General features: G+C 42.6%; 1 protein-coding gene across 1 annotated transcript; it reads left to right on the plus strand.

Moving 5' to 3' along the window:
• The first annotated feature begins 10,367 nt into the window (after positions 1 to 10,367).
• LOC148050451 (endogenous retrovirus group K member 6 Gag polyprotein-like) lies at positions 10,368 to 11,621 on the plus strand. Its single transcript, XM_087742249.1, has one exon. It carries the CDS (start codon positions 10,368 to 10,370, stop codon positions 11,619 to 11,621), a length of 1,254 nt encoding a protein of 417 aa, XP_087598375.1.
• The last annotated feature ends 428 nt before the right edge of the window (positions 11,622 to 12,049 follow it).

A 12,049-nucleotide genomic window follows, 5' to 3' on the forward strand; every position in this document is an offset into this window, starting at 1 on the left:
TGCTGGTATCAGTCACCCAAATACACAAGAAGATATCTTGGAAGTAAAATTCAGCTCGTTTAGTAAGGGATGACGAAAAAGTAGGGCCATCATGAGAAGAGGAAGAAGAAGAGGAAGAACTCATAAACGAGATGGTAACCACCTGATCCCTGTCCCTGAGTGAGCTGTGAGATATGCAAAAAGATTTCAGCCATCATCCAGGCAAGCACATTGTTACCTGGCTGCTCTGATGCTGAGGTAATGGGACCAGTAGCCTGGAACTGGAGGGTGGGGAATCCAAACAGCAGAGATCCCTTTCTAGGGAAGGGGGCATTGACAAAGTGATTGGAAAAGGGTCACACGCCCTCAGCCTCTGGAGGCGACTCCTGTCAGGCTGGAAGGAAAGGTATCCCTTCAGGGAAGATGCTGTATGTCACCCAGGCAAGTGGACTGCCATGGAGAGAGGTATCCAGTCCCTGAGGGAATTAGCCATGGTGGAGGCGATTTATAGTGATCTGGACAGCAAGCAGTTATCCAAAGATCCAGATGAAGTCAAGTGCACATGACCCATGTGGTGGAAGTTTGTACAGAGTGCACCATCATCATATGCAATGATGATGCATCCTCATTGGCAATACTGACCTGGAAAGACAGAGAGGAACAGGCGGTGGATGAATTGGCTGGCCAACTCCAGCAATGCAGAGAAAACGTCTCTCCCTCATCTCAGCTATGGAGAAACTGTTCCAGGAGTTCCAGCAACTCCAATGGTGGGAGTATCCCCACCTGTACGGACAAGTATCACAGCCACTAGGAGTAAGTGTTCCTCTGCTCAAAGAGAGGATATAATGGATGCACACCATGGACCACCCTGTGGTTTTATCTGCGTGACCACAGAGAGGACTTGAGGAAGTGGGATGGAAAATCTACCTCAACTGAAGAGGCACAGGTACGTGAGTTGCAAGAAAAAACAATCACAAAAGAGGGTTCTTCCAGGAAAATTGCTGCTCCAGTTTCCAGTGGGCAGTTCCCCAGACAGAGCAGAAGGGCTGATCTTACTTCTGATCTTAATAAAGTGACTTCTGATTCACATTTGCAAGGAATGAGTAGCGAATACTGTGACCAGAACTAGAGGGGCCCTGCCTCCAGCCAGGTGGAGGAAAGGGACAACCGGGCGTACTGGACTATGTGGATTTCATGGCCTGGCACATCAGACCCACGGGATTGTAAGGCTCTAGTGGACACCAGTGCACAGCGTACCCTAATGCCATCAAGTTATAAAGGGGCAGAACCCACCTGTATTTCTGGAGTGACAGGGGGATCCCAACAGCTGATTGTATTGGAGGCCGAAGTGAGCCTAACTGGGAATGAGTCACAGAAGCACACCATTGTGCCTGGCCCAGAGGCCCTGTGCATCCTTGGCACAGACTACTTCAGGAGAGGGTATTTCAAGGACCCAAAATGGTACTGGTGGGCTTTTGGCATAGCTGCCTTGGAGATGGAGGAAATTAAATGGCTGTCTACCCCACCTGGTTTCTCGAAGGACTCTTCTGTTGTGGCGTTGCTGAGGGTCAAAGAACAACGGGTGCCGATTGCTACCACAACGGTGCACTGGCGGCAATATCGCACCAACAGAGACTCCCTGATTCCCATCCATAAGCTGATTTATTGACTGGAGAGCCAAGGAGTGATGGGCAAGAAACGCTCACCTTTTAACAGTCCCATATGGCCAGTGTGAAAGTCTAATGGAGGGTGGAGACTAGCAGTAGACTATTGGGGCCTGAATGAAGTCACGCCGCTGCCGAGTGCTGCTGTGCCGGACATGCTAGGACTTCAATATGAGTGGGAGCCAAAGGCAGTCAAGTAGTATGCCACAATTGATATTGCTAATGCATTTTTCTCAATCCCTTTGGCAGTGGAATGCAGGCCACAGTTTGCTTTCACTTGGAGGGGCATCCAGTACACCTGGAATCAACTGCCTCAGGGGTGGAAACACAGCCCCACCATTTACCATGGACTGATCCAGACTGCACTGGAACAGGGTGGGGCTCCGGAACAACTGCAATACATTGAAGACATCATTGTGTGGGGCAACACAGCAGCAGAAGTTTTTGAGAAAGGGAAGAAAACAGTCCAAATCCTTCTGGAAGCTAGCTTTGCCATAAAACAAAGTAAGGTCAAGGGACCTGCACAGGAAATCCAGTTTTTAGGAGTAAAATGGCAAGATGGGTGTCGTCAGATCCGAATGGATGTGATCATCAAAATAACAGCTATGTCTCCACGAAGTAGCAAAAAGGAAACACAAGCTTTCTTAGGCATTGTGGGTTTTTGGGGAATGCACATTCCACATTACAGTCTGATTGTAAGCCCTCTCTATCAAGTGACCCGGAAGGAGAATGATTTCAAATGGGGCCCTGAGCAGTGACAAGCCTTTGAACAAATTAAACAGGAGACAGCTCATGCGGTAGCCCTTGGGCCAGTCCAGGCAGGGCAAGATGTTAAAAATGTGCTCTGCACCACATCCAGAGAGAACGGCCCTACCTGGAGCCTCTGGCAGAAAGCAAGCACCAAGGGAGACTCAAGGTCGACCTCTAGGGTTTTGGAGTTGGGGATACAGAGGATCCGAGGCTGGCTATACTCCAACTGAGAGAGGGATATTGGCAGCATATGAAGGGATTTGAGCTGCTTCGGAAGTGGCCGGTACTGAAGCACAGCTCCTCCTGGCACCCCGACTGTTGTTTTTCACTTCTTCATTCACACAGTTCCTAATACAAGATATTATGGCCTAGCACTGAAGTTGCAAGAAAGAACCAGTGTGTAAAAAAAAAAAAATTAACTTCCTTGAACTTTTTTCTTATTTTGGTTCTTGTGATGGAGGAGCAAAAATCAGAGGTTTATCTGCTTGAGAGAGCAGGACAATTAAGTACAAGTGATTATGAGAGAGTTGAAGCACAGGGAATTTCTCAGACCCTGCTGGAAACTTTAGGGTTTGTAAATCTAGAAATTGTGCCAAGGAAAATCAAATGTTTCATCATTTTCTCCATAAAATGCAATATCCTCTTTATAAAATAACTAGAAGTATATTAGAGTACTAATAATGCTAAGTGCATTACTATATTGGTAGAAGTATTATATTACAGGTGCATTGTCAGTTTGCCAGTCATTCCTGGGATGCCCCAGCTGTTTAAGAGTGCACAACACCCAGCCAGGGCACAAGGAACGGTGCCAAACAGCCAGCGTTGCTGAAAGATTTCATGGTTGGATTCTCTCTTATCTACCAAAGTCTCAGCATTGTTTTGGCAGAGAGGGGGTGTTCGTAATGTTTTATTTATGTGAATTGCCTTTCACGTATCAAAAACAGAGCTTAGACTGTTATCTTGTCTTTTAATAAAGGAATAGCGTCTCCCTCTTTATTTCTTTTCCTCTTTATTAAAAGGGAATATGTAGAATCTTTGAAGTCTTTCCATATATCAAATGCTGTTGAAAATTTAATCTACAGTTCAGAAATTGGGTACCAGTAAACATAAACTCTTTATTTTCCACTTAGAGAACCAGGCTAAAAAGTAGATTATCAAAGGGGAAGGATTAAAATCCTGGGATATCCCCACCGCCACCAACTCTTTTTTTTCATTGTGTTCCACCAATGAGGCCAAACCAATGAATGGTTTGTCATTGAAGGCACTGGCTTAATTTTTTTCCACTAATTAACTTGCTCTTACAGATCATGGCTTCCCACATAGGAAGAAATGAAGGGCTTGAAAAAAATTAACTCTGTGGGGACAGCAGGGCAGTGCAGGGACAGATGGGATGCCGTAGTAGCTTTATCAAGGTTACAGTTGCAATCTGATTATTTTACCCTTCCACTGAGAGAGCTGATGAGGACAAATCAGTGTGTCTCTAAGTTTTTCTTTGTTTGGGCTGCTCTAATTATGTTCAATTTCGCTTACCATTTCAGACAAATTTCGTTTTCAAATTAGGGTAACATTAATATGCTTGTCATAGAATTTGTTTCATTTACATAGTTCTCCATGTGCACATGTGTTGAGAGGGAGAAAATTTTATTTAGAAAAATCCAGCAGAAGCTGTTTTTCCCCATCCACCTTTTTCTCTCAGGATGTAAACTTTTGTGATTCTCAGCTGTCTCTTCTGTAAGAAAGGCAATCAAATTGCATCCCCGTCTTCCCAACAGCAATTAAAAAAGGTTAAATAAAATATACAGAACTCTGTCTAGGGCTATTTCTGGAGAATGATCAAAATATAAAGGTCTTCATGTCACTGTCTGGCATCTGTGTGTGCATGAAGAGGAAGAGGCATCAGGGGAATGGAAAGTGGCTATGAAAGAGCTTAAGGTTAAGGTCTAAGTTTGAAATTATAAGGTATATACGTCCTCTGGGATGCCAGTCCTTATGACATGTATGTGTGGGGAAGAGCCTCATAAAAAGAAATGTCTTTCAGACTCCTTAGCACAGGAAAATGTTACAACCTTTGTTGACTGCTTCAGGAAGGGGCTTGGTAAGACTCATTTGTTGCAAGTAGTCCTTGCATGTCATTTTAATCTTTAATTTTAATCTGCAGATCTGCTTATCTTGTTAAATCCTGAAAATATACAGGGAAGTTTTCTACCTCAAGATGATGTTTTGCTATAGTGAGTAAGATGGAGTCATCTGTGTAAATTTTTTTTTTTTTTAAATCTGATACAAAATAAGATGTTCTAAGTGATTCTTAGCTGTTTAAAACCAAACAAATTGACTTTTTAAAATATTTTACTTACATCAAGGTTTAGTGGTTTGAACACCAACTACTTGCATTCTCCCAGATCAAGACAGACCTAAGAAACATCCCAAATGAACCATCCTGCTTGTCTGTAAGAGGCAGTTGCCAGCAAAAGCTAAGTGGTTTATCAAAATGTTAGTGTATATGGGAATGAGCAACTAGGTCTCCCTAATTATGCTAGGCAGGCAGCTGTGACCAGTACAGATGACAGTGTAACAATATTGATAGCAAATCCATTATTTTCAGTTTTTTAAAACTAGAGCTACACACTATTATTGCAACAAACCTCTACTGCACTTTCTCTTTTGTGGTTTTCTCAGGTTAGAGAGGAAACAATATAATGAAAGAGATTTTAAAAAATAGCAGGGCTAGGTGTAGCATAAGCATTTGTGAAATAATTCTTATTTCTTCTTAGTTACTGAAAATTCATTACATATTGAATAACATACTGATTGCATTTGTTCTGCAAGAAGCTCTGAAAGGTTCTGTTTGAAATTTTACTTCTTTTTTTTTTTTTGAGAAAAGAAGCACACAAACAAAATCACACTTTTCCCAATTTGTGGGATCATTTACACCCATGTACACACCCATATTAAACTCAGGGGGAATGCAATGGGCTTGTGGTAAATTTGCAACCAAACATAAAAAATTATGCCTCGGCCATCTTATGGCAAACCAGTGGCAAAATTACATAATAAGTTAAAGCTTGTTTTGTCTGGTGATAGATCTAATTAGAAAATAAAGACATTAAATGAGACTGCCTACCTATCCTTCCATGGCTAACAGTAATATGGGGTTTTATTACTACTTTTATTTAATTCTGTTTCTTTTTACTGAAGTGCTTCATTGCTTAGTAACTATGGGAGTTTCTCAGAGAGTGCAGGAGCTTTTGACTTGTCATGGAGAGATCTGTTTTTCCCAGGGAAGGGGGATCCCATGGGAGCCCCCTCCCTCCTCCATGGCAGGGGCAGCTCTTTTAGGGGCAGCACATAAGAAGGGCAAGAGGGAATTAAATTGATCCCTTCTGTGGAATATTGTTCTGATGAACTGTTCAAGAAGAATCATGAAATTGAAGACTGTGACCCTTAAAGACAACTTTAATTTAGAGGCCAGAGGAAATCTGGTGGTTTATAAGCTGGTGCTGGAGTAGGAAAGCAAAGATGACATTAACACAGTACGTATCAGCTGTGGGCTTGGAAATTATACTGTCTTATAAAAATTAGAAATTAACCAAAACTGTTAAACTTCTGCATCTACCAATTCATGAACATTGAAATTTATTGATCTCCAGTAACCTAAAGAAATGCCCTATTTCCAAATCACAGCTTTCACCACCATCATTGAAAGCTTGGATCTGAAGCCATGTTTTCCAAATGATTATTAATGAACAAGAGTGTATCAATCATCAGTGTTAGGTAAAGCAATCCATAATTGTGTAGATAAATTACATCAGATAAGAGTAACTTGAATCATCATTTTGAGTAAATTGAATGTAATCAGAATGGATACAGTCCCTAGGGTTATCTTTATTTCTTCCAAGTACATATACATGTAAAAACAAAATTATTTTTTCCATTATTTTGAATTAGATTTTCAGCATCACCTAAGGGAGTTAGCAGTATCTCATGAAGGGTTTCTAGGAGATTAGTATCTATTAAAGACCATCTGGGAACTACCAGCTAAAAAACATCAATAGGAAATATATTTTAATTTTAAAAAGTAATTTCCTGTGCAAAACTTTTTAGTTCACTAAATAGAAAAGTATTTTCATTTGTCAGTTTGACCTGAACTGAAACATTTTGTTGGGAGGTTTGGTTTTTTTGGATTTTTGTTTTGCCTGCACCTGAAACAGTTCCTTTCAACATTTTTCATGCTACATCTCTCTTTTAAAGTATCACGGACAATTATGGGGGTTGTAATATGTGTCCCTTTCTTTTTCAAGTGGTAAGGACTTTGTCCAGTTTACTCCACTTCTGAAGTACCTCAAGCATCTCCTGGCAGAGATGGGTAGGACACCATTGGAGTCACTTGCTGACTGTCTGACATGGGAGAGGTAAGTTAATCAGGGAGCTCAGCCTACTGGAAAGAACAAAGAAATAAAGTACTTGAACTCTAACTGCCATGTTCCTGTATAACATTTTAGAGAGAGACAATTTAAGGTGAATGTACTCCAAAACAAAAAAGTACAGACCTCAAACTGGTGACCTGATTTTCTGTTTTGCTTCATGTAAAGTAGTTATTTGATTTTTCATCTGAAGTTATCAGAATGCCAAAATTTCTGTTCTGTGGAAAAGCATTATGTTTGCTCTTTTGCTGAGGCCCTTTAAAATCAGAACCAACATCCCTTGCATTGTACACCTTCCCCCATCCCCTTATTTTCATTTTTCTTTAGAACATGTCAAAGTTGGCTTTCTTAAGGTCTGGGGTCTGTCCACATTCCCTTTGTGAGAGGCACTCCCTGGAATGGTGGTGCGTTTTGTTGTGCATAGGATATTTTGGATATTTTGTTCACTTGATGTAGGAATCCAGTAACCACGGGCTGTATGTGTTTTCATGTCACCTAGACAGGCTCTGATTCATATCAGAATCTCGCGTGCGTGTTCCACATTAGGACCTATACAATCACCGTATGGCCGACGACCCTTAAGGAGAGTTTGCATCCCAACTCCTCCAACACGCAAAAGATAAAAAAATTTCAGTTCATAAATTATTTGGAAATGTGGGACTTTCTTACTTAAAAAAAAATTAGGAAAAAACCCTATGTTTTAAGGGACTTACCTGGAACTTCAGACAGCTAGAGAGAGGTCAGCTCTTGTATGACCAAAAGCATGGTCGCACTGCTAATAGCGCTGAGACCCTGAGCTAGACATTAGCTTTTAGGTCTACGTGTTACTTACCAGGTGAGGACAGAAAGGCACGACCAACGACTGTTCAACATTTTGCCTATGCTGATAACCTGTGTCTCTTTTCTCGTAGTGTTTATGATACCATGCTGATGATGGAGTTAAAGAAATGGGGCTTTTGTGTAGCTATCATAATTTTTGCAAAGGTTTTTCTGAAGTGTAACTTCACATCTAAATGTCTAGGTGGGTGGTAAGATAGCTGTGAAAACAGACTCCCCTCTGTGACTAATTATTCAGTGCTTTGCAGATTTGCATTTCTTGTCCTTTCAGTAGCATTGCTTGATGAGAAAGGTTGGCTGTTCAGCTGAAATACACCTTAGGCAGAGCTCTCTGTGATATGTTTAGAAAATGACTATGAGGACATTAAAAAATAAAATTTAAAATATTGTCATCCAAGTCTTAGCACAAGTGAATCTGGATTTCATTACTACAACATTGCATATCAGAATAACAAGGTGAGAGTGTAAGGGAAGAGAATATGCAAAAATTAAAATAACAGATCTTTTACAATAACTGTCTGTTATAAAGGCATCATATCCTTGAGACATATGCTTAAGTTCAAGCCCAGGAGTATGTCCAGAGAAAAAAAAAAGCATTCATTTTTTTATGCTTCAATACCCAGCTGAATCAAAACCTACAATCACTGGAGACACAAGCTTGGCACCAGATCAAAAGAGAAAGGAATTCAAAGGCTTAAATTCCTCCATATAATATTCCCATGAATATTACAGATTTGGGGCAGAACGAGGCATGTCTGGAAGGGTTTTAGTCTTGTTGATATGGAATAGTTCAGTGTTAATTCCTAAACCCAGTCTGGACAAAACCCAAGCCCTTCCCCTGCCTGTCTTGTTAGAGGAGGGAGGAGTTGTATTTGACCCCGTCAGCATCCTTAGAGCAAATGAACCTGCAAACCCTGGTTACGGGTCTGTCTAGGCTGAGAAAGGCATTGCCAGAAGGACTTAGCTCTTTCTTCCAAAATTAAGGGAAATTATTTAACCCTCCATTTGAAGCTGTTCAGTTGTGCGGTACTTTCTTCTCTGAATATACTTACCTAAATGAAAATAACCACTCCTGTACAGTTATATCAGTCAAAGTCATTGTTCACACTGGTGCTAAGTGGGGCATGAAGGATTAATTAACACTTCATAGCAACCCTGAAATCCCTTAAGACTGCTGCTAGCATAGAACTGATGGGAAAAAAATTACCTAAGTAATTCCACTCAACAAAATATTGAAAACAAAAAAAAATTATATTGCTACTCAGCTTTTTCTTTTGCAGCAGATCATTCATATTTAATATATATCCCTCCTTTAATCTACACAACCAAACTGATAGTGCATTATTAACTTTCAGTGTTTGTTTTTTTACAGCAGACAATACACTTAGATCCAAATAGCGGTAAATTGAATAAGATGAGATATGATTTTGTTACAAGATGGAGGAAGCCTGACTTGGTTTTTCAAGTTGGTAAATCACTTAAACACATGCTGGAGTGCATTGATTAAGTCTATACCATTGGGGTTCTCACTGAAGGTGTGTTTAACTGCTTTGAATTAAGGCCTTAACTGATGAATAAATATCTAACAAAGTGTTAGAGGTGAACAGGGCCTTCTCTATTATGATTGTGAGGTTTGTCCCTCCATAATAATTTTATACTCTCTGACCTGTCCAAGAATAGCCTAATTGTAGTGATATTTTGTGGGAATAAATGAGGCTGTGTTTGACTTTGACGAGATGCAGCTGTGCCCTTGAGGCTTGTTACAAACAGGTTTGAAGGGATGCAGCTGTGCCCTTGAGGCTTGTTACAAACAAGTTTGCAAAAACTTAGAGGCAGCAAAATAAGGATGTTTTTAGATACGTTTCTGAAAGAGAAGAGTTGTGTGCACCAACTTGAAGAACCAATAAGCAGCGCGGAAGAGACGCGTGAACGTAAGACAGTAACCAATGAAATAAGTTTTGCTTGCTCGTGAACACTAGATCATATTATAAAAGGGATAGATGGTAAAAATAAAGGGTCTTCGCTTGTCTTTGCCTGAACTCATATGTGGAGTCCGTGTCTCATTCCCTTCAAATGGTGACCCCGCCGTGATCCAGAGGACACAGCGCTGCAAGTAGCGTCCGGAGGGAACCCAGCTGAACGACTCAAGCTGACGGCAGGACCGCGGCTTTAGTCCTGGGACATCACCTTAAGAAACAGGTGAGCAGCTGGGCAGTAATCATGGGAGCTAACATATCAGCTGAAGAAGAAGCTATAGTTAAACTTTTAATGCAGCTATTAGCGAAACGAGGAGTGAAGTATGACGCATATAAAATAAAATTATTACTGAAGTTCTTGCAAAAGCAAGGGGCTCCCTCTACAGTCTCTGCAGTATTTGACGTGAAAACTTGGGAGCAGGCAGGGGAGACGATTTGGGAGGCAGCATCCAGAGGGGACACCACTGCCACCGAAGTCATGACCACTTGGCGATTAGTGACTGAGACCTTGTGCTCATGGCAAGCTGAAAAAAAAGTACAAAACGCAGTTGCTCAAGCAGCGCAGATAGGGAATGATGAACTGAGTGAAAGCAAGCCCCAAGACAAGGAAGCTCTTATAGACTTGGGGGAAAATGAAAAGAATGAGAACTTGGTTGAAACAAACAAGGGAACAGGACTCAGACCACCTTCCCCCAAGTTCCATTCCAATGAAACCCACTCCGTCCTGTCCCGCGTGTCCGATGCAGCCGCCTGTGCCGCAGGCTGTACCACAGCCTGAGCGAGCCTTCAACCCCTGGGATCGGTGGGAGCAGCTCCGCAGGGAAGCTTTGAAAGATGGAGAAACCACGGGGTTCTCGTTTCCGGTGCGGGTACAAGATAATAGACCAAACGAATGGATCCCCTTTCAATGGGATCTGATTAAGGAATTAAGGAAAACTGTCACTGTGTATGGTTTAAACACGCCGTTTTCTCAATCACTGTTGGAAAATGTTATGACGGGACAGTTATTAACCCCATTTGACTCACGACAAGTGGCTGCAATGATCTTAACACCGACCCAACAATTACTCTGGGAGCAAAAATGGAGGGAACACTGTGAGGTAGCCGCCCTGAACAATCTAGCGCGACAGGATGGAGATCCCCTTGCCGGAGCAGGGATACCCCAGCTGATGGGTACTGACCCTTTGCTGGATCTCCGGTTGCAGGCTAGATTAGACCCAAATATCCTTCGACAATCTGCGGCGTTAGCTCTTCAGGCGATGTTGCAGCTGCCCAAAGTGGGAAAGCCAGAGCAATCATTTACTAGTATTCAGCAGGGGACCCAAGAACCATATATGCAATTCATTGATAGGTTAAGAGATGCATTGGATAAACAAATCGAAAATTGTGAGGCAAAAGAAGCCCTAATACTAAAGCTAGCAGTGGAAAATGCAAATACAGATTGTAAAAAATTACTGCAGGTGCTACCTGTAAACGCCACACTGGTGCAGACGATAGAGGCTTGTAATCGAGTCGGATCTATTGAACATCATATTGCCGCGTTGGCAGGAGTGTTTGCTGCAGCCCTCAACATTGGGAAGGGTGCCGACGGGGAACGGCGATGCTATTGGTGTCGTGCCACCAGACACCTAGCTGCTGATTGCCCACAGCGGGCCAGCCGAAGTGCCGCTCCCCATCCTCCTACCCTATGTCCACGATGTGGAAAAGGGTGGCACTGGTCTAACCAGTGCCGCTCGAAATACAATGCGGATGGACAACCCCTGCCACCACGGCAGGGAAACGGGAGGCAGAGCGCGGGGCGGAGCCGCGCGATGACACAAGCTCCACTGCCTCCCGCACCGAAACGACAGCCAACGCCAGATTTCCGGCCAAGGGCAATGCTGGCCGAGAGGCCGGTTTCTGCAACAGTGACGGCAACTTCACAGACATCATCCCCATGGGCACCCTCACTGCCCAGACCAGAGGGAGTGCCGGACTGGATGGCACCACAATAGCAGATCTTACCCTTTGGGGATCCCATGTGCAAAAAACCCCGCTAAACGTGAAAGGACCCATTGGACAAGGATATAGTGCACTATTATTAGGTAGATCAAGCACCATCTTAACAGGCTGTTTTGTTTTGCCTGGAGTAATTGATGCCGACTATGAGGGGTAAATTCAAGCAAGGGTTTGGACTCCTTCTCCCCCAGTATTTATACCTAAGGAAACCAGAATCACTCAACTAATCCTGTTTAAAGCTACAGTTCCGTGAGCTGAAAATCACACGCGGCACAACGTGGGATTCGGATCAACAGGGCCTCCTGCTATTTTTTGGGCCACAGACATTGCCACTACAAGACCGACACTTACAGTTACATTAAACAACCCACGCGCAACTCCTTCTTGTACCCAGCTATCAGTCTTAATGGATACTGGAGCCGAT

Source organism: Nipponia nippon, unplaced genomic scaffold (assembly GCF_047370975.1).
Source record: "Nipponia nippon isolate SJK-2023a ecotype South Korea unplaced genomic scaffold, ASM4737097v1 scaffold_8, whole genome shotgun sequence".
NCBI lineage: Eukaryota > Metazoa > Chordata > Aves > Pelecaniformes > Threskiornithidae > Nipponia > Nipponia nippon.

Bases quoted from the DNA above. Each gene is read 5' to 3' on its own strand.
- LOC148050451 (XM_087742249.1), top strand. From the start codon at position 10,368: ATGCAGCCGCCTGTGCCGCAGGCTGTACCACAGCCTGAGCGAGCCTTC.